The following is a 26,269-nucleotide window of genomic DNA, read 5'->3' as shown; positions in this document are numbered from 1 at the left end:
TCATTCCTTGAGTCATGAGGATAAGCCAGAGTTCCTTTACAGTATACAGTCTCTCCCCAGACTGTGCACTCAATTGTCAGCAGGCACTTGACATTGATCTGACCTCGCCCTGAGGGTGTTATACATATCTTAATCATTTGCAGATGACAGCAGGGGAATTTTGTGGTTGATCCATGACAAATATTATTATTTTGTGGCCGGGTGTGGTGGCTCACGCCAGTAATCCAGCACTTTGGGAGGCTGAGGTGGGCGGATCACAAGGTCAAGAGATTGAGACCATCCTGGCCAACATGGTGAAACCCCGTCTCTACTAAAAATACAAAAATTAGCTGGGCATGGTGGCACATGCCTGTAGTCCCAGCTACTTGGGAGGCTGAGGCAGGATAATCACTTGAACCCAGGAGGTGGAGGTTGCAGTGAGCTGAGATCGCGCCACTGCACTCCAGCCTAGCAACAGAGCGAGACATCATCTCAAAAAAAAAAATTATTATTTTCTATATTTTAAGAAAATAACTTTTTTTCAATTGCATACTAATCACTTGGGCATACCTTTAAGTTCACTAAGAAATTATCCCTCAACAGTAATATTTTTCATAAAATATTGGGAAGCATTATTATACAGAGCTTAGATGTTAGATGAAGAACTCTGACATCAGATGCATCTGGTTCAGGATGAGGCCCTGTGACCTTGAACAAGTGATTCCCTTCTCTAAGCCTCAATTACACACTAGCATGGATTAATTAAAATAATGCAATTAATGCTTTCAAACATTGTAAGTGCTCATAAATGGTTACTGTATTACATTATTGCTTTAACTTGATTTGTTAAGGAACTTAATATTGAATTAATTTTTAGTGTGATTTTAAAGATCTAGAGATGCCATTTTGTTTTTCAGAAAGATGTGAATCCTAATTAGTACCATCTTAGGAGATCGAGACTATCCTGGTGAAACCCTGTCTCTACTAAAAATACAAAAATTAGCTGGGTGTGGTGGCACACACCTGTAATCCCAGCTACTCAGGAGGCTGAGGCAGGAGAATCACTTGAACCAGGGAGGCGGGGGTTGCAGTGAGCTGAGATTGCACTACTGCACTCCAGCCTGGTGACAGAGTAAGACTCCATCTCAAAAAAAAAAAAAAAAAAAAAAGAATACCCTCTTAAAGATCAGTAATACTGCTAGTTTGACAGCTGGTTGACTGTAGACTTAACCAAATTTTAATCTAGATGACGTATGCCCCAATAATATCTGAGACATAAAAAATGACAAAGAAAGGCCATGAGGTGTTTAGATAAGACCTGACTGAACAATTCAGTTCTCCTTGTTACCATATAATCACATTTCTAATCTTTATGAGATGTTTCTTTGGAAGCTGTGGGTATTGCCGACAATCTGGAACATCCATCATGTTTAGTTTTGGAAGAGAAGTGAAATATAATGATGGGACACATGTATTCACATGGATATTCTCAAGGGGCCTAGCCTTAAAATTCTTAGAAAATTAACTGCTTAAGCTCTTATACTCTGAGCTGGGCATTGATTGATTAAATAATTAATAAAAATTGAATACTTAATTAAAAATGCAGAATTTAGAAAAGACATTTCTGAATGTGCTACTGAATAGGTCTGAGCCAAAGGTTTGGATAAAAATGTGGGCTCACACAGATTAGCAGTTCCAGACACTGGCAAATTAAGTTTCAACATTTATAGTTCATCTTGGCAGCTGCTCATGTCCTGATGTCATGCAGCCATGATGTAAGCGAGAAAGAGTGATGTTTTGCAATAGAGGGATTTTGGTAACCCTTCCCATGAGTGTGGGTAGTAGGATATCAATATTTATATCACTTCACAGAAAGCATGTTACATTTTGTAATGCAGAGACATTAAATGGCTTCCTCATGGTCCCCTGCATAGACGAATTGTCTTCATGTTTAACATCAAAAGCTTAAATTGCTGATGTTTGTTATTTTCTTATGACTTTTTTCTCAATTAAATATAACGAATGGAAATCTTGACATCACCAAAACGAACATGTTAAAATTAAAGGATTGGATTTGTATTGTGCCAGGAAAGACTAAAAGATGAACTATGTTATAATTTCATCCTTTTCAAACTTTACGAAAACACAACTATACAAAAAGCTACCTTGGGGAAACAGAATATAATGACAAGCATTTTTAATTACTTTTTTTGTGAATTTACTGGCTCCAGGACGGCTGACATTATATTCTGTGCCCCGTCCTCATTATACTCTGAAATGCTAAATAATAAAGCACTCATGAATATTGATGACTTAAGGATGTGTTCTCAAATAATTGGAGGATAGATGAAGGGAAGAGACAAAATGGGGAATGAAAGAAATTGATGAACCTCTTGGCTAGTGTAATGCAGTCAAAGATGCCAGAAACATGTTGGCATTTGTCTCCTAAATAATCCACCCACAATTACTGACACATTGATTGATAGCTGAAAGTGTAGTTCCGAAGCACAAATTTTACTGAAAGGCTCTTTTTAGGGTCTTCTTACATATAGAAAAAAAATGAAACAATTTCCAAATATCTTATACTTATGCATTTTCCCTCTTAAGTTCTGCTTAGGTACTTAAATATTGCCAGATGTGGTTCTAGCTCCATAGGAATGTCAGAGATTCCTTCCTACAAAATTAGTGGTAGGAACTACAGGATCACAAGATTGTTTTATATGAAATATCATAAACAGATGGTTACCATAAGCCACACTGTGATTTTCCACACAATCTCACAGGGTAGATTTTATGTTGTTAATAAGTACTATTCTATAGGTGAACAAAGTTGAATCCCATGAGTATTTGTTTTGGTTAACATTTTGGTTTTGCAACCTGAGGATTTTAATTCTTTTCCTGATGTTCTAATTTTAATTATATTGTGTTTATAATTTATAAGTATTTATAGACAACAAATATTTATAATCTTTAAGGTTATCACCCCTCCAGACTCCAGCATTAATTTCTTTTTCCTTTTATCAGGAGGCAATTCTTAATTAATTAAAGGCAATCCTGTATTGTTTCTTCCCATACTCTCCCCAGCTCTTTTACATCTTTTTGAAATACTGAGGAAGAGAAACGCTTTCTAGGTGTGGTCTGTCACTGGAATCACTGGGAGGAAACTTCAACTCTCCACTCCTTGGTATGACATAAGCTTTGCATACTGTGTGAAAACATTCAGAAAGTGCTGACTGCAATCCATTTGCATTAAATTCCTTCTGAAGGAAAAACAAAACGAGTTAAATACCTTCTACTCAAAGGAAAGCAGAATTTTAAGTTTGGTTTAGGAATGAATGAAAAGTTATAATTTAATGTAAATGAAAGGCTTGCTGCTGGACTGCCATTGCAAGAATAGTCAAGTTTGATCCTCTTTTTACCACTCATGATCAAAATTGTCTTGCTTATCTACATCACAAATGGAAAAAAAAAGAGTCTATTGTTTTAGATTGAATTTTTAAAAATGATAGCTATTATTACTCTTTAATATTTTATATTTCCTTCAAAAATAAATTATTATTTTACAAACCAAACACTAAAACATACACCTAAGATAATACCAAGTGGTGTGTTTCAGGGTTAGAGGTGGGGTTGAGGTCCATCTCAACATGCTGATGTTGAGCATCTCACTGGCAATGCAGAGTTGGAAAAACATTTCCTTATTCCACTGTCAAGTTTTAGAGCTAAGAGGGCCTTGTAGAAAATGAAACAAAAGCCCAAATAAATTAAGCGACCTGCATACGACTGTTTGAATTAAGTGGCAGAAATATAACTAAGGGAGGGCTACTGATTTTTTTATTTTTTTTTTTAGATGTAGTTTTGCTCTTGTCGTCCAGGTTGGAGTGCAGGGTCGCCATCTTGGCTCACTACAACCTCTGCCTCCTGGGTTCAAGTGATTCTCCTGTGTCAGCCTCTGGAGTAGCTGGGATTATAGGCATGTGCCACCATGCCCAGCTAATTTTTGTATTTTCAGTAGAGACAGGGTTTCACTATGTTGGCCAGGCTGGTCTCAAACTCCTGACCTCAGGTGATCCATCTGCCTCTGCCTCCCAAAGTGCTAGGATTACAGGCGTGAACCACCGCGCCTGGCCTGGATACTGATTCTGATTATTTTGACTGTTATTCCATTTTTTTTTCCTCTCCCTCTGTGCAAATCAATTAACAAGTGTTCAAAAATGATAAGGAAAGTTTCCACATGCTGTGGTCTGGTGAAAATATTCTATGTCCTGTTTTTCAGTTTCTATTTTAGGGCCAATTGTAGACTTTTATTCAGTCAGAGACTTCTAGGATTTCGGTCCAAATGAATGGTCACCAGGTAATTCCACTGATAACTGGAAGAAGTGATGAACAAAAGCATTAGGGACCAATGAGTCCAACACAAAGTTTTATAATCCATGTAGAAATGGAAATGCTTTGCCTACTCCAGACTTGATATCCAGATAGCTTCAGTCTCCAGAAACTCTTTAGTTTATTCCATATTTCACATATAAAGGCTGTATGTTGTTACAAGCTGTGTATGATTCGTATTTGCCTTGGACATTCCATTCTGTTTTCAGTGGCTTAGATTTAAGACACATGTTTGGTTCACTGGAGGCACCTTAACACTGATTTCATTCTAAAAGCTGACATCACATTCTTTTAGACACCATGAAAACAACAAGTTTGGGATAAGGTTCATTGAGCAAATAGACTTAGAGAGGCCCATCTAGGTGGTAAAAAACGCTGGGTAGTAAGAACATGAAGAACCCAAGCAAGGCATTGCTTTGGCTTGCTGCAAGGTTGATTATTATTCCCATGAAAATTCAAATCTGACATAGCCAGGAGCATGAAACTCAGTCTTTCTGTAGTGAGAATAATAACCACACAACAACAAAAAACCCAGGGTGAAACTATGAACTTGACTTGTGTCACTGCAGCTTGTTCACTTGGCTTCCATCACTCCTTAAGGATGGCAAAGTCTAAAGGCCAACGCTGAATTTTATCTTCTCATTTCATTGTGATCCCAACTTTCATTATTTTCGAGTCTAGTCAGCTTGACAAGTTTTGTTGTTTCATCTGAAAACTTTAATTTTGGGCTCACTGATCTCTACAGATGCCTTGATGAAAATTCTTCACAAAGGCCTCACAGTGGTCGTCTTTCTCCAGAACAGACATTATAAGGCGATTTCAATTTTAGACACCTGAAACAAAGCATTGGTTTCCATATGAATTTGACTGTGGTTCATATAGGTCATTGAAGCTTACATAAATGCATCCTGCAGCAGTTACTCTTGCTGCCCCACCCAGATCCCCTTTACCTATTGGTCAACCCATCCCTCAGCAGCTGTGGGCACTAACAGGCTCATGGCAGCAGTCTTCTCCCAAAGTCTGCCCATGGCCAACTGAGTGCCCTGCCAGGAGATTGCTGGGAGATTACAAGCCCCTCTTCCTTACCCCACATGAATCCATGATTGAATAATATGGGATATTGAAATCCAGATGCCTCATCTCCTTGGGAGAGGTCTACACTGCTATTCACGTTCTAGATCTCCCTGTGGAATCAGGCTGGGGCTACACTTCAGTTAAAGCCACATCTTTGCTTAGTTTCTTCTTGTGCTCCATCTGCTTTCCTTACTTTATTACAGGTCTCACCTAAAATAAAGGTAGAGTACTCCCTCAACCAATCACATGCCCAGCAATCTCTAGCTGAAGGCTCTGCTTCTAGGAAATCAGACCTCAGAGAACCACCTTAGTGATGTGGAAAAGTCTTACTTCTTCCTCTTCCCCCTCATTGTTATTATATTTCTTGGTCTCTTAGGCAAATCTACAACTGATATAATATACATTTGATTCTCTCTAAGGTGCATTTGTTAAGCAAAACAAAGTTTTCTGATTTTGAAGAGGCAGTTTTGGCCATTTAGAAATGACAACTTACTAGAGTACAGCAAGGGAAATAATGTATTTTTTTTTTTTTGTTGTTAGGGTATCTCACTTTATTTCTTGACTTTATCCTAGTTACATGGATTTAAGGAAAAATTACTCATGTGGAAAAAACAAGAAATAAGAATGAATATGTAAATAATTACAATTATTTGTAGATTATCTTCTTAGGTTTTTAGCAGGAGACAGTATCTTCTGAAGATAACCCCAGTTGATGTCTGGGAAGAAATGGCCAATGTTTGTCACACATTTTTATTCAGTTTTTACTTGTTTCTTGATTTTGTTTCACTCAACACATATTTACTCAGTGTGTGTTGTGTGCTAGGCATAGTGTAAGGCACTGAATATACAATTTTGAACAAGACATACTTAGTCCCTACTTTCTTGGGGCCTGTTGTCCTCCTCATTTATAATTTTGATGTGGGCAGACAGAGATAGGGTGAAGGGAGACTGTACTCTCCTATTACGACTGAAGGCAAATTTTTACCACTCGTCTGGGTTTATGAGAAAAGGCATGAAAAATGTTACATAGAAACTTTTTGCCAGATTTACAGCTCTTTCTTAATTAAAAAAATTTTTACATGTCAATGCCTGACATATTATAGGGGCTGAATAAATATTTGTCAAACAAATGCATAGGAAGTGACTTCATATTTTGTCTTTTTCATACCTCTTTCTTATATAGCAGTAAAAAATAACAAGAAAACCACTTAATAGTAATCCAACACCAATCCCAATTGCAATGTATTTTTCATAAGAATCCACAGCATATGAAGTTAAAGTCAAGTGCTCACACCTTTCTCCAGTATAACCAGTAAAACACCTTAAAAAAAAGAAAAAAAGTTTAATTTTAAAACCTACGGTGGTAGAAATACAAATAACCTGTTTCAATAAATTTAAAAAAATAAATGGAAATAAAGAATTTAAATTAAAGGGGCAAATACCAAATGAAAGCCAATCTGTTAAGGGCAATGAAGCAGCTATGAATTTTCCAATGATCATTAAGGCCCCATATTTTCCCTTCATTAGTAGAGGGAAAAGGTAGTATGCTTGCATAATCTACTCTAGAAAAATCATTAGCCTATTCTTCCATAGGAGAATACTGAGCAAATCATGATCATAAAAATAGTATCTTAGTTGCTCTAGAACTTCATATTCCTGTAATGTTTTTGCCTTAGTTTGCTTCATTTCATCCTGAAAACAACCCCAAAACTTAAAATCACCTTTGCATGTTGTTAAAAATGCAGATTCTGATTCAGTAGTTCTGGGGTAGAGCACAGATCCTGCATTCTAACAAGCACCCAGGTTCAAGAGATGCTGCTAATCTAGGAACCATGTTTTTAGTTAATGAGAATTAAATAGTTTAGACAAAAGACTCCTTAGATATTCAAATACGTAGAGCCCTGTCAAGTCATGTTCAGATTATGCACCCTTTTAAACTAAATAGAGAAAAGTGTGGAAATGTGCTATATGGAACAACAGAGACATACACTCATCTCCTGTCTCTAGGACTTGGATGTTTCTTTGCATTTACCTGCAGATGGCTTTCTCTAGCTCATGGTGGAATGCACAAGCACCGTTGATGCAGTAACTGTTATGATCTTCCAGGCAAAGGTGTGAGAACTTCAAGGCTATGGGTCCTTCTATGTTGTCAGCTAGGAAAAGGAGATACAATGTTAGCAAATGAAATGTGTCTTACTTTTATGGTAAATTTTTAATACATATGTAAATAAATTTTTAATTTTAAGGATATTTGGGGGTGGTGCTGTGTCCTTTAAACTATTGATTCTCTTAGCAGGTTGTATTCACAAGGGCTGGGTTAATATCATCTGGACATATGACATATTATTAATTAATTAGGGGATGAAGGTGGATTGATGATTGTTTCATTTTTCAGAAGCAACGTAGTAAGACAGAAAAGGCAACAAATTCGCCAAAAGGTGGCAGCATTGGTTCTAGACTTAGGAGGTTATTTTGAGCGATGCTTCCCAGACTTGTGTCTGAATACTAATTAATATAGAAGATCTCACATAATATTTCGATTTTCTTCCTTTACACCTGAGAAGTCAGCACTTGGGAAGATTTGAATTTATGCTTGTGAGACAATAAACAAGATTCTTATTCCTGATTCTCTGATGTACAAAAGACATATCTATGCCATTCTTGATGTTTATGCAGTGGGAATGACCCTTGGGTAAAACTGCATAATTGAGTCCTTTGGGACATACCTTATTGATTCTTAAATTTTTCTCAAACAGAATTAATGGCATTTTACTTGTCATTTTTAGAAATAAACATATTTCCTTATCATTATGATAAAGGTATACCATATTTGCCTTGCTAAGATGAAGAGAATCTTACTTGTTGTTAGGGAAAAAACAGTTTTAAAAGGCATTCTTTTTATATTAAAAATGTTTAATCTTTAGATGTTAAGATTACAAACAAAATACTATGTTGTATTACTTTATTTTGGTGAGAACACACATTATCTTCTAATTCACGTTCACTTTGTTGAATAGGATGAATACAATTTATCATTTTAATAATTAATTCTCAGGCAGTGAGAATTTTCCATTATAAACTGTGCTGGGTGCTTTCTATTTCAAGACTAAACAAGTTCAATTAACTAAGCCTGGAACTGGATTTGGTAGAAAAATGTGAGAATTAAGCCATTTCTAAAGAAAAGTTATACCAGAGAGACTCATCTTTTCCCTAAGAATGAGGAGAATGATCATAACTTTATAAAAATTTTTCTAAGATAGTAGATTGATACTTTTAAGTTAGCTAAAAAGCAAAAGGAAAAATTAAAGTTCTCTATCAAGAAAGCAAAGGAAAAATACAGAAATGATATACAGTTGTACCTCCATATTCATAGGTTCCACATCTGTGGATTCAGCCAACCTCATATGGAAAATATTTGAAAAAAAAGCATCTGAGGCCGGGCGCGGTGGCTCACGCTTGTAATCCCAGCACTTTGGGAGGCCGAGGCAGGCGGATCACGAGGTCAGGAGATCGAGACCATGGTGAAACCCCGTCTCTACTAAAAATACAAAAAAAAAAAATTAGCCGGGCGTGGTGGCAGGCGCCTGTAGTCCCAGCTACTCGGAGAGGCTGAGGCAGGAGAATGGCATGAACCCGGGAGGTGGAGCTTGCAGTGAGCCGAGATCGTGCCACTGCACTCCAGCCTAGGTGACAGAGCGAGACTCCGTTTCAAAAAAAAAAAAAAAAAAAAAAAAGAAAAAAAAGCATCTGTACGTAACATGCACGGACTTCTTTTCTTGTCATTATTCCCTAAACAATGCAGTATAACAACTATTTGCATAGTGTTTACAATGTTTTAGGCATAACTAATCAAGGGATGATTTAAAGTACATGGGTGTGTGTCTATAGGTTATATGCAAATATTTCGCTATTTTATATAAGGGATTTGAGCATCTGTGGATTTTGGTACCCTCTGGGCAGAAGGAGGAGGTCTTGGAACCAATGTTTAACCAATAACGGAGGATGACTGTATTGGATTCCTTTTTACCATTATTATTACTTGTGACTCAAAATATTTTATTTGCTGTTCACCATTAAGGAAGAAAAAATATTTAGTACTGAGCATGCTATTACGAAGTCAGTCATTGAGAGAAAACTATGCTTCTTTAATTTTCTGCAGTATATTATCTTCTTTTTTTTTTTTTGAGACAGACTTTCACTCTGTCACCCAGGCTGGAGTGCAATAGCACCATCTCAGCTCACTGCAGCCTCCACCTCCTGGGTTCAAGCAATTCTCCTTCATCAGCCTCCTGAGTAGCTGGGATTACAGGCATGCACCACCACGCCCAGCTAATTTTTGTATTTTTAGTAGAGACAGGGTTTCACCATGTTGGCCAGGCTGGTCTCAAACTCCTGACCTCAGGTGATCTGCCCGCTTTGGCCTCCCAAAGTGCTGGGATTACAGGCGTGAGCCACTGCGCCAGGCCAGTATAATATAATACGGAATATAATAATTCTAATAAGGTGTTTCCTCTTTGTTTGAAGGCTTAGAAGACAAATAGTTGGCTAAAAGTTATTCTATAACCCACATTGATTTCGTTTTGCAAATCAACAGATATTCAAAAAATCAAATGGGTAAAATATTTTGAGACAATCATTTAAAATTCTAAATTATTGGTGACATGAAGAACACTGAGATATGACAATATTCCTTTATCTGCCTGACTCTGAGTGCAAGACATTGCTTCCTCTGTCCTACATCAAATTGCCAGCCTTCACATAGCAATCAGGATGCGACTTGCAGAAGAATCATAACCACTCAGTCACAGGTCTTGGTAAGCAACAAGCTTTCCAAGTTTCACCTCTAAGAGTTTAAACAGATTAGAGAAAGAGTGCTGATGCTCAAGAGCATCCAGAAGCCACTGTGATAATAATTAAGTGCAAAAGAAAATATATCATTACCATCAACAACAAAAGTTGGGTACAAGTGGTTAGGAAATACAGCATATGCTAAAATAACAACAAAAACCCCAAAACAAACAAGAAAAAAGGTCATTCCAAAGATGAGGGAAAGTGCTTTTCATCTTGTAGCCATAATGTCTTTGGCAGCAAAGCTTATAATCACAGATCAAAATATAATGCCGCTCATCAAGAATGCCAAAATGCGGACAAACCGTCTCTGAACACACAGGGGTTATCGGGAACCAAGCAGAAATGAAGCAGAAAATGTGGCCTGTTTCACATTCAAGACAGTAACTGAAGACAGCTTTTGTCTCATTTGCTTAACTTCCTCCTTTTAAAAAGGCAATTATTTGCCAACACATTTATCTGTCACTTCAATTTAATCACCTGCTAAAAGAGCTGATTATCTAATAATAAAATACTATTAAAAATGGCCAATATTGCTTTTATCACAATCCAAATTTCTCTCCCAAGTTTCAGAAAAGTCTTGTGAAATATGAAAATGGGAAGAAAATACCTTCTGTTTTGTCAACTGTCCAGTTACCTTGCTGGGCTGTGCTTGGAGGTGTTACAGTCACGGCTGCCTCTTCAGTCAGAGCTGTCATTGCTGTATTAAGGGGGCAAAAGCATCTTTAACAGAGAGCCTCCTTCTATGTACAAGCAACAGATGGAAAGTATTCTTATTCTGTTTATTCCAATTTCTATTTTTTTAAATTTATTACAGTTGAAATCCATAACATGACTAGGGCAACATCCTTACAGTTTCTCATCCATTCCATTGACTATATTAGGATTAAAGCAAATAAAAACCCAATTTTTAAGACCATTGATACATTTACATATTAATTCAAAAATAAGAACACTATAGTATAGTAGCTAAATGTATTAATTACTCTGCAATTGTATAAAGCAAACATTCTGGAGGTCTCAAAAAAGGTGTCCAAATGTATTAGGAAAGGAACATACAGGACATAAGAAACTAAATTAATCCACAGATTCATTACTCCGATCTTTGTCATAAAGAACAACTGTTAGAAGCCAACTTCTCTCTAATGCAGAGAAAATAAATTCTATTCACATTTTACACTGATATAAAGTTAACAAAACAAAAGGAAATTACCTACCATTGAATAAAATATAGACCGATATTGCAACTCCCAAAGCCATTTCCTGTAGTTGCTTAACTTTCTTTCTCTTGTCCTTCTAGACTGACGGGTGGAAGGTTTTTATTGAGCTCTCTGAGTCTTTGTTCCATTTACATTTCATGAAGCGTCATCTGGCAGTTCTTACCAATCAAAAAAATATGTACTTCTGGCAGCAGCAGAAAGCCTCTGGGCGCTCACACACTTGTTTAGGATACCAGTATTATCTAGCAATGTGATCAAGTTTTCTTTTTAAACATTGGTTTCCTGTTACCTGTGGGCATAATCATGTATGTAAAAGTACTTAAAACAACAAGAACAAAATGTAATTTCAGGAAAGGCTCCCATTGATGTGAAGAGAACTACACCAGCTCAAACTATGCTAGAAACCTATACAGGAGTTCAACAAACATAACTGCAAATTAGGAAGCAGCATAACCTGTTTCTAAAAGAAATATCGCTGAAACTATAGTTGGTTATACCACCTTTCATTACAGACTATGAGTTCCATTTCGAATAAGATAATTTGTTAATTTAGTTGCAGAGAACAGTTAAATTTGTGAAAACACAGAGGTTTCATATTCCATTTTAGTGTTTGTTTCTTAGTTTTACTAAGACAAGTGCTGTAAATAAAATTATTTTTAATAGTATAACATTTACCTTTCTGTCATCCTGCTATTTAACATTTTTCTGAGTAAATGAAATGGGCTACCATATTCCAGGAACAACAATGCTTAAATCTGCATCCCAATGATTAAGCTACAGAGAACCAGTAAAGTACCAACATAATGATAATAGCAATAATAATAATAATATTAAAATTCTCCATTAAGAGAAAATTAAGATAACATTTAGTTTGGATACATCCAATGAATAGAAAGTTTCTAGGTTAATACAACATTCAAATTATTTCTCAATGTTCATCTAGTTGTAATTATTAAAGTGGCACTTTAAAGGCCAAAATATGCCATTACAGCTACTGTATTTTACAACTACAGAAATTTTCACTTGTCCCAAATTACTATAAATAATTTATAAATATATCTTCCTGAGGCATTGAGTCTTTCTGCCTGGAATTTCAATTGCTTGTATTTTCTTGAAACTTGAGAACTCAAAACCCTAAAAACATATTCAAGTCAAGATAGATTATCTTTTGCATCATGTCCACTCAGCAAATTAGATTTACCAGAAAGGAGCCCTTTCACTGTTTGAATATAAATGTGGTGTTAGAAATCACACAAGAACAAGCTTGTTGAACTCATTATAACTTGGGCAATCACTTATCACAGGAGTCATCATTTTAAAGTTAAAATAATATAATAGTACTTGGCTCACTTTAAATGTGTCTACATTTTGCATTTCTACTTCTGTAGGTTTTTTAAAAACTGTTGATTACTAAGTCAATTTCTGCATAATATATTTCCCAGGTAAATAACATTTGAACTATAAATTGAACATTCTTCTTTGCACCATTGCTGAGAATTTAAGAAGAAATCATTTACAAAAGATTAAATAAACCACAATTCTTTTTGTAGTTTCTGGAGGGAGATGTTAGGACTTATATTAAATACTTTCTTTCCTTTTTTTTGAGATGTTGTCTCGCTCTGTCACTCAGGCTGGAGTGCAGTGGCGCCATCTCAGCTCACTGCAAGCTCCTCCTCCCGAGTTCACACCATTCTCCTGCCTCAGCCTCCCGAGTAGCTGGGACTACAGGTGCCCGCCACCATGCCCTGCTAATTTTTTGTATTTTTAGTAGAGATGGGGTTTCACTGTGTTAGCCAGGATGGTCTCAATCTCCTGACCTCGTGATCTGCCCACCTTGGCCTCCCAAAGTGCTGGGATTAAATACTTTATTTCTAAGACTGAGACATCAAAGTACAAAGATTATCTTTGTAAACATTCTTAACTGTAGCTAGTGCAGTACTTTGCACTTTACAGGTTTCCCCACACATCTCAATTCTTTCTTCAGTAACCCTGGCCCAAACAAATCCAGTACCTAACATCTAGTAAATACTCAATGAATCTGTCTTCAGAGAATAAGGAAATAAATAACAGGCATTATTTCTATTCTCACATGACAAATGACAAATTGAGGCTCGAAAGAATTAAGTGACTTGCCAAAGGACATGCCTAGAGTCAGGACTTCAATCCTGGCCAGGTGCAGTGGCTCATACCTATAATCTCAGCACTTTCAGAGGCTGAGGGAGGAGGATTGCTTGAGCCCAAGAGTTCGAGACCAGCCTGGGCAACAGAGCAAGACCCCGATTCTACAAAAAATAAATTAGCTGGGCATGGTAGTCTGAGTTACTTGAGAGGCAGAGGTAGGAGGATCACTTGAGCCCGGGAGGTCAAGGCTGCAATGAGCCATGATTACACCATTGCACCCCAGCCTGGGCTACAGACCCTTTCTCAAACAAACGAAACAAAACAAAACAAACAAAAAAAAAGGACTTCAATTCTATATTTTCAGATTCTAAATCATATGCGGTTTCCATTTCCCTAGCTGTGTTCTCTTGTAGGAATTGTTGTACTGATCTCAAAAGAATTCCCTAAATTATCTCCTAAAATCAAGCTTTAAATAAATTACTTTTATTAGAGAAAAAACTAAATATGTAATTAACTGTGATTTTCACTCACATCTGTGCTGAAAGATGGAACTGAAGCCTCTCTGGTAAATTGGGCCACTTAATCTAGAAACCCATCTTCTGCTTTAGCTTATGGTGTGTACCAGAAAGTAAAGTTAAGTCATCAAGTATGTTGCCTTTCCTCTGGGGCCCTTACTCATGGCTCCCACTTACAATCTTACAGGAAAGTCCACTCCCTTCACATCTTCAATCCTCTCACCCAAAAGTCCTTTCTCCAAATCCTAAAGAATGGGGGAGGCCGGGTGCGGTGGCTCACGCTTGTAATCCCAGCACTTTGGGAGGCCGAGGCGGGCGGATCACGAGGTCAGGAGATCGAGACCACGGTGAAACCCCGTCTCTACTAAAAATACAAAAAATTAGCCGGGTGTGGTGGCGGGCGCCTGTAGTCCCAGCTACTCGGAGAGGCTGAGGCAGGAGAATGACGTGAACCCGGGAGGCGGAGCTTGCAGTGAGCCGAGATCGTGCCACTGCACTCCAGCTTGGGCGACAGAGCGAGACTCCGTCTCAAAAAAAAAAAAAAAAAAAAAAAAAGAATGGGGGAGATAGATACTGTAAGGTGGTTTTTCTGGTATCTTTATTCATTCTTAATATGCATTAAAGCAGGTTAGGGTGAGAAAGGAGAAGGAAATGAGAGGCTAAGAGCTCCACTATTACTTTTCTCTCATGCCATGTTTCCAGTCTTTTTAATTTACTTATCTCTCTTCTTCTAGAAGTTTATGCTAGAAGAGAGAATCTCTAAAAGTTTATTCTTCTCTCCCCTTTCTATCTTTTTTTCCTCGCTGTTTCACTAACTTAACCAAAATTTATTGCTGGTCATTGGCAGAGAATGGTGATCAGTTCATTGATTCTCTCTCTAAGTTTATTCTGTCACTTTCACGGATTCAGTTGCATTCACTCATAAAATATTGAATGACTACTATATCCATGGCACTAGGCTGGGTGAGATGATATTTGTAAGACAAATAGACAAATCCTGCATGGATTCTGACTTCAAGGAACTAAAGGGTTCTAGGCAAAGTACATACATAACTGCAGTACTGGGTAGGGAGTGACAACTGCCACGAATGTGTGCATAAACGGCTCTGAGAGCTAAGGGCTGACATTTTTCATGGACAATTTTCATTTGAAGTGAATCTTAAATAACAAGTAGGATTTAGACACCTAGTAATAAGAGAAAGGACTTGGGGTGAGTAGGATCCGAGGGAAGGCAGAGTTGAATAGTAAAAGGAGTGGCTTCTGACTCACATCATCCCAACAGACTTTGTTGTGAATTCATATTCCACCTTCTCTATCTATTTGGCCTTGGCTGAGGCTTTTTAATAACCAGGAGGGTCAATAATTTTCTCATCTATCAAGTGAAGATTGTCAATAATGAGCAAAGACAAAAAAAAAAAAAGGAACTTTGGGAGGCCAAGTCAGAAGAATCGCTTGATCCCGAGAGTTCGAGACCAGTTTAGGCAATATAGCGAGACCCTTCTCTACAAAAAATTACAAACTTAGCTGGGCATGGTGGCACGCACCTGTGGTCCCAGCTACTCCAGAGGCTGAGGTGGGAGGATTGCTTGAGCCTCGGAGGTAGAGGCTGCAGTGAGCAGTGATCACACCACTGTACTCCAGCCTGGGAAACAGAATGAGACCCTGTCTCAAAAAAAAAAAAAAAAAAGAAAAGAACAAAAGAGGAAAGTATTTAGCACATGCTAGGTGCTCAGTTAAGGATAGTTGTTACTACTGAACAAGTGAAAGACACAGAGTGTGTATAATGGTTACCAAGGCCAGGAATTTGGTGTGTCAGTATATGCAGACAAGTCCTAAATTCTTATCACTAACTATGAATTCTTATCCTCTTCCTAGACTTACTTCAGAATTCTTATCTATGTATTATGTCATCACCTCAAACTTAACATATTTTAAACTGAACATATTATCTCTACTCCAAAGTCAGCTCCCTTTTACAATTTCCTCATGTTAGTCAATGATAACATCTTCTGACCTCTAACTACAATTCTTGTAACTTGCTAAATACTGCCAAATTCTGATTTATCCACTCCTCTAGTTTATTTTTGCATACTTATCCAGCTGTACCACTTTCCAAAACAAACCTTTCATTTTTGTCTAATTGCAACTCTTGCTTTCATACATAAATGCTAAGCTCATAATCACTTCTGTAACTTTATTATGCTCTTTAGGGCGCTCTTTACAGATACTTTACAGATACAGATACGGTAGCAGAAGAAAACCATCTCTGTGCTCCTCCACAAGGCCAACATGTCTATCTTTTAAGGACTTCAAATACTTGTAAAGTTATGGTCCCAATAAATTGACTTTACCTCTGTAATATGTTGACTCTTTCACCGAACCTTAGTCAGGCTCCTCTGAGCTCTCTCCCTGATCAGGTCTTGATCTAGACCCATGGAACCCGGTTTTAGCAAAGAATCTTGTTAAGTCAGTTTATGGAGAGTCCCTCACCCTTGCTATTTTATCTAGTTTCTAATCCTCTTCCCTTGATATCTAAGTCTTTGGCCTGATGTTATCAAGCATCCTGACAAGCCAGTTTAGCGAGAATCCCCCTACCCTGTATATCTAAAGTTCCTCTTAGTAATTTTCCATCCACCAACCCCCTAGCTCTGCTCATTGGCTATAAATCCCTAGCTGTCTGTGTTGTATTCAGAGTTAGTTCAATCTCCTTCATCCACTGCAATAGTCTTAACATCTTCTTGACTGTTTTAAACAAGTGTCAGAGTAATTTTTCTTCTACAGTGTTTTAATTAGTTTATGGGAAGTCTAAATTCTGAATGTTATTCCAAAGGAATCCTTCCTGCACCTCTGTTGAGGTAGAGCTCAAAATTACAGTCTTCACATTTTCCACATACATGTATTTTAGTCACTTTATTTGTTTTGGGAGTTAGGAACCCTTAAAAATTAAAGAGGCCCTTTCTGAATGTTTGCTTGGAAGCTTTAAATTTAAACTTCTGTCAGGGTTATCAGACAACAATTGATCTGAATTGACTATGAAATATGCTATATAACCTTTTCTTTCATATTTTAGAAACTTGTACATTTCTCCAGGATGTAGTAAGGAAATGGGTAAGAAATTTATATCTAAAGAAAAAAAGAATACAGCTTTTCTTCAAATTGCTTTTATTATACAGTTGCAATGGTATTAATTATAAACATCTAGTCTATTTTCACACAAATGGTCACAAGTACACACTGATAAAGACATGCGCTGGGTAAGAGTCATTATTGGTACATAAACATACTGGGATTTGGGCATGAAAACACAGTATCAATTACACAGCTTTAGCAGTTTCAAAATAGACTTCAATGACATTCATATATATTTCCTAATTTAAATTGTGTTAGAAACGTTGCATCTGCTTTGAGGAACAAATCCTGTAACAGAAGAGGGAAGACAGGTAGGCAAGAAGGCAGGAGATTTTTAGTTGTATACTAAGGTTTAGTTTTGGCACATTGAAAGTATCATGTTTTCCTATTAGATTTCTGAATTTGTGAACAAACATTAACAGTTGCTGTTCTTTAGTATGACCTCATTCATACTATATTTGTGGGAAAATACAACTTTAGTTTTTTCTGTTTACTTATTTTTTGATTTTTGCCCAGTGAAGATACTATCCAACTACTTTTTAGAAGAAAGAAACGACATTTAAACCTAATACATTTTTCATGTATTTTTACTGTGGCAAGTAGTCATTCACAATGTGATATAATCATTACTCTTAGTAGTCATTCACAATGTGATAAAATCATTACACTTCCAAATAGCATGGCATTTTTTGCCTTCCTGGAATATTTTCCTTTCCTTAAATAGAACATCATTTCTCATTAGGATGGACTTATAGGATGCATTTGGGGGATAGTTGAGATCAATATTTTATTTTCAATATTCTATTTTTCTTGTGGTAAGCAAGCTCTTTTTTAGCATATGACATAGATCATAAAATATATTAAAAATGTGAGCATGCAAATAGCAAAACCTAAATTACATTTTATATGGGTACCCATTTGGCTGACAGGATATTTGTTGTAAACATACTATATGTAATATTTAATTGTGTCAAAATATATTTATTTATTATGAGCCCTTTATTGTTTTAATGTTATGAACAAATACCCTCAAAATAAACAACTGTTACTAAAATTTTCATTAGAATTGTTTTGGTTGTTTTCTTAAAACTCAAAATAAATTAGCAGGAAATGCATAAAATTATGTGAATCATTTGATTCACAATGATTTCACCCATGAAAAAATAAATACCATGTAGAAATAAATAGCTTTGTAGTAAAATATAAAGGTTTTATCCTTTGTCAAATAAACAAAGAGCATGACTTCAGTTTGCTTTATCCTTTCATGTGATCTAGTAAATGATTTTTTTAGCTGCCAGAAGGGTGTTCTTCAGAAGCATTGCCACTGTCATGGGTCCCACACCTCCTGGAACTGGAGTGATAAAGCCAGCTTTCTTTTTAACAGCTGATGAGGAAAAAAAACAAACAGGATATTCTTTATTTAAAAATTATCTGAGATTTTAATATTTTTAAACATGCTGAATATAGTGATTCTTTCTTCATAATATATACAAATCATTTTTAGAATCAATAGGCTGTAATAAACAGACATACACACACACACACACACACACACGCGCGCTCACACTCACTTAGACGAATACTTCTGTGGATGATATCTAAGGTGGACAGAAAGACCACAATGGACCAACACTGTAGGTTCAAGCTCCATGCAGCTCAGTTTGTTTTACATAATGAAACCCATGATTGACCCAGTTACCTGTAATTCTAGTTAACTAATTCTAAAATACATGATACTGGTCACAAAAGGGACATAGGGACATAGAATATAGAAAGTTGAGCACTTACCATTTATTAAATAGAATTATTCCTGTTATTATAACAATATCACAATGTATGTGTGGATAATACATTTCAATTCAAGTCTAATAAGTATCACTAAATATACTTGAATTATGAACACATACATAGTCCTGTTCAGAGGTATGGAAACTTATTCAGTGAATACAGATGGTCCCCAGCTTGCAATGGTTTCACTTATAATTTTTGATTTTTCAACTGTGCAAAAGCCATACAGATTCAGTGGGAACTACAAATTTTGAATTTTGACCTTTCTCCCAGCTAGTGATATGTGATACGACACTTCTCAAGATGCTGAGTAGTGGTAATAAGCCAAAGCTCCCAGTCAGCCATGGGATCACATAGGTGAACAACCATGATCAACCAATACTCTACAGTGTACTGCATTATGAGATTATTTGTCCAAATATAGGCTAATGTAAGAGTTCTGAGCATGTTTATGGTAGCCTAGACTAAGGTATGATGTTTGGTATATTAAATGCATTTCTGACCTAATGATATTTTCAACTTAGGATTACTGGGATGTAACCCCATCATAAGTCATGGAGAATCTGTATACTTAAAGAAAATGGCAGATAACTTTCAGCAAGTTTTATTTAAGAATGTTTTCACACCCACAGTATGAAAGGTGAATGACTTACTGCATTCATTTACTTGATGGTATGGTGGTTTACTGTGTGAATAAGAGCAATGAAGTTTTTCCAAATAACTTTTAGTAAAAAGTTAGCATAGACAGTATTTCTTTAATGCATAATCTGACATTATTAACCACATGCTATTTAGATGTATTGCCTTTTACAATTAGCTCATATAGGCTTCTGCATGAATCAAAATCAACAGATGTTGTCTATATGTTTAGTATTATTTTTTCACAATTTATGTCGCCCTTTTGAAAGATGATTTGTGAAATTTACCTTTACTTTATTTGAAGTGAATAGTACATTGGAATAATTTTTTAAATCAGAGGAAAGGCAAAGCAATAATATTGTTTTACTTGAAGAAAGATCCAGTAAGCTTAAATACATCACAAAATATATATATTTAACGTGTTATGAATTTTCTGATGGAATGCTATAAAGAAAATATAAGAATACTGTGATTTGGAAGGTAATATTTCAGTTTTCCAAATAGCTTCCCTATACAGAAAGCACAACATTTCCATTGCCACATTTTCATCTAGTGCATTCTATTCTATAGAAACATTAGAATGGGTCAATAGCCATCCAATAAACAGCTATGAATTTTTAGTCCTTTCTTCCTTTGCTCTAACTGTTCCTTCTACCTGGATCATTATTCCATGTAATTCAAACAAGAAACTCATTATTTCTTGAAAGCCAATGAAATGTCACCTGTCTATAATTTTCCTGAAAAACTCATTCCTCCAGTGTTGAATTGAAAGTCCCACCATCTATATTTCCAATAATTTTATACCCACCTCCATTATGGAACTTAAGACACTGTGCACTGTCTGTTCCCTTAACTAGACACCAGCATCTAGAAGGCAGAAGCCAAGTCATTGTGGTGGTTGTTTTTAATCTTAGAATGTCTCCATACACAGGTTAGGCACTCAGCAGATTTTGAGAAAGTGAACTTAAATTGCCCTTACTTAAAATCTAAAATCAATTTGCAGACATGTGTCAGTGCTTTTCACTGGATGTAAACAATATCAATTTAGTTTAAGCTAATTTACTGAAAAACTCGAGCTACTCATTTTGCTTTAGGGTGATAAATTGCATTTTCCACTTTTTAATAAGCTGACTTAATGGCCTGAGAAATGCCTTCCAGGACCTTTTCTCAAGCACTGGAGAAGCAATGCTTTTAAAACTTGGCAGGTCTTTAGAAGAAACATTTATGCTACTGCTACTGCTACTGCTGCTACTGCTGCTGCTGCTGCTGCTACTACTACTTACATTACTACTACTATTTACACTACTACTACCATTTATACTAATAGAACATAAAGTCATATATTTGTAAAGCACTAACTTTGAAATATTAATATATAAAAATAAAATTCTGCTAAATAATATGGGAAAGTAAAAATCAAGTGCAAATTGAATCTTCAATGGAAAACAAAATGATTTATTCCAAAATTTAAAGGTGGCATACAATGTGTTATATCAGAAAACCTATTGAAGGTATAAAATTATTCTTATATAGTTTGATTTCTCACTTTGAAAGGTAAAGCAGCTTTGATATTGTCTATGAAAAAATAGTAAAAACCATAGCTACTATCAATTGAGTACTTATTAATTACTTGCCAAGAATTATATATATTGTTTTAATAATTAATATTTAATTATTGCATTTTAATAGATGAGGAAACTGTGGCTCAGTGAAGTTACAGTGACTTACCACTCTCCTATATGGTAGAGACATTATTCACAGCCAGGTTTGAAATACTCTATAATTCCATAATTTAACCCCATTCCAATGCAACTGTATTATCATGACCTGAACAAGTAGAAAAGTCCAAAGAATGGCTCAAGTGCCAAAAATTAACTCAGTTTTTCTCAAAGTATTAGCAGGACATTCTGGAAAAAAGAAATGAAGAGGAAAAGGTTCTAATATATTAATTTTCCAATATTTTGACTATGTGTTCTCATAGCTCATCATCTCTGAACTATATATTACACTTCAAATTACACAGCTGGCTTAGCAGTCTGAGTCGCTTTATTCCTGGTGTCAGATCAGATAAACCACTGGTCTGCTCAGGTATCATTATCTTCCTCTTCCAAATTATGTTTTTCAGACAACATGCTTACTATTGTATTCTTTTGCTCAAAAAGTGAGGTTTGGGTAGAGGAGGAGGGAATGGGAATGAGATACTACATGAAATAATATACGCCTGAAGTTTTTCAGCTCAGTGTCTGCATTTTTGCATACTTCGCTGGTGGAAACCAACACATATTCACCCTGTCCTGCCTATCAGTTTTCATAGAATTAGACTATGTAAGGGTAATAGGTCTTCACCTGATCTGGGCTGGGGCTTCTCTGAACATTAATAAACATTTAGTAGCCTCAATAGAGACCTGAAAATTATTCATGAGGCAGAAGATTACAATATCATTGTAAACACACCTGGTTATTAAAATACTTGCTTAAATCTTTTTTGTTTTTGAAATAAAATATATGGATATGAAGATAAACTCTGTACATGGTCATGAGAGACAGAGTAATTAATTTGACTTTAGAAAACACATATTAGGTTTCTATTCCTTTTGATTTGATTTTCATGAGTATCTGTGTCTGAGAAAGAAATAATAAGTTTATCTGCTGCTGGCTAGTGTTAATATATTCTTTGTCTATTTACATAAGGATCAGGATACAGAAGTAAGTGATCTCTCAAGAAAGGTGGGGAGTTATTGGCAAGTGCCAGTGGATACAGATGTCAATGCTTAACAAAAATTCTCTACTCTAATGATTTTGCATAACTATTTCAGGGCGATCCTAAGCAACACATTTATGAAATACTGCAGGTGGCTTATGTGCTCAAATTAGTCATGTGAGAAAGAGTTAAATTCTATTCATGTTTGATGCTCTGAAAAGCATCTTCCCCAATCATGTCTGAAAGAGAGGTAGGTAACAAGCATTACATCACCAGAATAACCCCTCATTGGCTAGTCTTTCCCTGAGGGCAGACAAAGGTATGCACTTGGTTGAATATGATGCTTTTAAAAATTAATCCTATTATGTGTAGGGAAAAGGTGTTCTATATGCTCCATTAAAGAGAAATACGGAAGCATTATAGGACAGTAATTTCCTTCAGCGACTTAATTTACTGTGGGTGTAGGTGTGAGAGCGTATGTGTGTCTGTTTAAGGGAATACCAGAAGTTCGGTATACATGGGAATCAGGTACAAGATCTTGATTGATATCAGCCCTTTCATATGAGATTAATGAAGACATATGGCAAAATCAGGGTTAGATTCAATTTCACAAAATCAACATGATTTTAGACCTACTGAAACTGTGACAATTGAGACAAATAAACAATCACCAAATCCTATTGTCTTCATTAAACTTGCTCTGGAGAATGAGACTTAGATGAAAATGACATGGAAATGTTTAAAGTAAGTTCCTGAAAATAAGAATGTTTTGAGGAAAGTTAATAATTATCATAATAATTTATTTGGATGACCTCTGCAAACTTTAGACTCTGCAAAGTAATTCCAGAGATTTCCTTGAAAGTGCTATAGCTTTGTCAGCTTGATTAAAAATGTTAGGGTGTGTGTTCAGTTGTACAGAAAGAAAAGAGATTTAAAATCAGTCATTTTGGATGTAAGATTTGCCTTTGTACATACTATTCTCTTTGTCTAACATGCCCTTCTCTCACTTCCCCAGCTGATGAATATTTATTCTTCTTTCTCAGGTGCAGCATAAACGTCACTTTCTTTGTGGAGCCTGTTAACTCCCCAGGCTAAGTTAACTGTTCATTCATTTATCACTGAGACTTAGTAGAGTGATTTTTAATTTGCATTCATAGAGCATATTGGAATCTCTTGTGAGATTAAGTCACACTGCATATGCCTTTTCCTATCCCAATATTGCATATTGTCAGTATGCACCACTGAGAAGTAATGTTTGAAGTGAGAGATATTTCTAATGGTGGGAAAGGAATGTTATACATATAAACGGGATGGATAAAATTTAAAATCTGGTTGGAATTCACTGCTGTAGTATGGCTACTTTACATGATGGCCTCAGGTTCCCAGGCAAGTACCAGGCAAACCCCAATGTGCAAATAGTTTTCACACTTCTGCTTACATAAGAGTTGCTAATGTGCCATTGACCAAAGCAAGGCACAAAATCAAGTTGAAATTCAACTTCTTACTCCGAGTAAGAAGAGTGTCCAAGTCACCCTGCAAAGGGGATGTACACATGGGGACAAAATAAATGTGTGGCCATTTTTTATAATCTACTATAGTAGCCTCTTGGCTCCCAGTCCACCATGTCAGCCATATAATTTGCTGCCAGAGTTATTCTTTAAAACACAGATTTTATTATCTCAGCTTATGAACATTTGATGGATATTCACTATCTCTAGGATAAAATATAAATTCTTTGTTATGGCAATCAAGGTCTTTTATCTTCTGGCCCAACATCTTTATTTTGCATCATGTTCTAGCCCTATATTCAATTAGTCACTGTTCCCACACATGCCATAAACTGGACCAATAGATTCATAACAATTATTCCTTGAGCAAGACAGACATAGTTACTGCCTCATGGAGCTTTTAGTCTAGTTGGGAAGATGGACATTAAAAAGGCAATTGCCTAAATAATAATTGACCTATGGCAGTGATATGTGCTACACATGAAATGTGTGCTGTATTGTGAAGGTGTCAAGAGGATCTGGGCCTGAACAGCACTGTGTATTAATGTGGCATATCCATGCCAAGTTTTTCCATGTAGAATAGGGAGGTGTAGAATAGACAGTGTTCTGTGTAGGGGAGACAATGTGATAAAGGTGGCAAGAAGCCTGAACTCTTGGAAACACTGTAAGAAGGCCAGTATGGCTGAGATGTAGGAGTAAAGACAGAGTTGCAGGAGATGACGTGGAAGAGGTAGGCAGTGTCTGGTTATGTAGAGATTCATAGAAAATATCAAGCATTTTGTATATTAATTTAAGAGCAATGATTAAAGTATTTTTAACATTTGGAAAAACATTTGAGGCAGCATAAAATCAAATGAAGAAACTGTTCTGTGTTTGCACATTTCTCTAATGAAGTAAGCTTAATATCTGGGGTGAAAGGAAAGGAGATAAACACAAAAATTAAAAAATAAATTGAGATTCACTAAGGTGGGAATAAATTCAGTCTCTTATAGAAGAGTACCTCAAGGAGGAAACATAAATCAGATATGGGGATCAGAGAAAGATTTGTAAAGTTGCAGAAAAGCTGCACGATTGATGGGACACCTAAGCAGGGAAGAAAGGGAGAGAGAAAGCAATGCAGACACAAGGAAGAGTAAAAGCAAAGGTGGGTTGGATCTGACAATAAATCTAATACAATGGAGGGGGCGAAATGAGTTCATTATGGCCAAAGCACATGATGAAAACAGCAAGAAGAAAGAGAGGAGGCTGGGGAGGTGATCATGGGCTATATGGGGTCAAGAAACTTAGGCTGGGTGATGGTAGCTGTAGTTACTGTGTTCAGGGTGAATAAGCTTTTAAAAGAGTCTTTCATGAATAAACTTGGCTATTTACATATTTAGGAGTGATCATTTTTGTAATGTGAAAAACTTGTGAGAAAAATGTATATTACTAAATAATTTTAGAAGAAAGTAGTGAAGGGGAAATTCATCTTGCATTTTCATAAAGTTTCAGGCTATTGCATGCCAGTAAATCATTACTAAAGAAATTCTCTTTCAGCCTGGCATGCATGTCTAATCTTCTGTGTTCTCTCTTCTCCCCTATGTGGCTGATGACTTTCCCCCTTATGTTATTGGCTTCAGATTTCTAAAAGGCAGAACTAAAATTTGGCTTGCTATCATTTACATGATTCTTACTTGAAGACAACCATTTTTCAATGTCAGTATAAGAACAATAGGTACAGAGCAGAGGTTCTTTCATATTTAAAATTTGAGGTGATGATAGAGATGATGGAAAAAACTAATCATCCAGTTTAAATGGACGCCTCCAAAAAAAAATCCAAGGGTGGCATAGATGACAGGGTGCATAAAATGTACTCATGAAGGATACTAATAGCAACATAAAGGACACTAAAATGTCCTTTAAAAACTTAAGTAAGAATAAAATAGAAAGTACGTGGTCATGAATCTTTTGGCACCATCAATCCATCCTTCATGATAGGGTGTCTCCAGATGGTGTGTTCTGTCATTGCTTCATTTGGAAACTTTATGTTCCCAGGTTCCCAGGGCGAAGAATGGAACAATTCAGATTCTTATTTAAGACACTTTGTTTGAATACTCTCTAATTCCTTGGCAAATAGTAAATTTCTACTTCAGTACATTATATATACTCCAAAGGTCCCAAATAATGACATTTCCAGATGTATCTAAGCAGAATTAATTTTGCTAGTATATTTTAGAAATTGTATATTCTGGCAAAGTTAAAGAACATATTTGTGCTCTATAAATTTATTTTTGGAGTGGAGAAAGAAGAACTGATGTCTCGTGTTCCTATAGTATTGTTTTATTTGTCTTTCTATTTTGTCTGATTCACTGTCTCTTTTAG

The 26,269-nt window shown here is 36.1% G+C and overlaps 2 protein-coding genes across 8 annotated transcripts in view; both read right to left on the bottom strand.

The window, feature by feature from the left end:
- Positions 1-2,987: 2,987 nt before the first annotated feature.
- On the bottom strand, positions 2,988-11,611 carry EPGN (epithelial mitogen). Of its 7 annotated transcripts, XR_001114047.2 has the most exons (6): positions 11,505-11,611; positions 10,898-10,987; positions 7,472-7,592; positions 6,734-6,760; positions 5,452-5,649; positions 2,988-5,198 (listed from the first exon to the last, which is right to left on the bottom strand). XR_001114047.2 is itself a non-coding variant. In XM_003265745.4 (5 exons), exons 1-5 carry the CDS (start codon positions 11,545-11,547, stop codon positions 5,141-5,143), a joined length of 465 nt encoding a protein of 154 aa, XP_003265793.1. In that variant the 5' UTR covers positions 11,548-11,611; the 3' UTR covers positions 2,988-5,140. The 7 variants fall into 7 exon arrangements, 6 of the variants coding, with proteins under 6 accessions (XP_003265793.1, XP_004089044.1, XP_004089046.1 ...); XM_003265745.4 differs by lacking the exon at positions 5,452-5,649 and having other exon boundaries at positions 6,608-6,760; XM_004088996.3 differs by lacking the exon at positions 5,452-5,649.
- A 5,677-nt stretch (positions 11,612-17,288) lies between these two features.
- MTHFD2L (methylenetetrahydrofolate dehydrogenase (NADP+ dependent) 2 like) overlaps positions 17,289-26,269 on the bottom strand; it is a 181,039-nt gene continuing 172,058 nt past the window's right edge. The window contains exon 8 of the mRNA XM_003265744.2: positions 17,289-18,656. Within this exon, the coding sequence (XP_003265792.2) occupies positions 18,544-18,656 (113 nt within the window). The 3' untranslated portion in view covers positions 17,289-18,543. The remainder of the gene's footprint in view (positions 18,657-26,269) is intronic.

Source organism: Nomascus leucogenys, chromosome 9 (genome assembly GCF_006542625.1).
Source record: "Nomascus leucogenys isolate Asia chromosome 9, Asia_NLE_v1, whole genome shotgun sequence".
NCBI classification, from domain to species: domain Eukaryota; kingdom Metazoa; phylum Chordata; class Mammalia; order Primates; family Hylobatidae; genus Nomascus; species Nomascus leucogenys.
The sequence above is the reverse complement of the archived record's forward strand: the minus strand, read 5'-3'. Positions and strand labels throughout refer to the sequence as shown.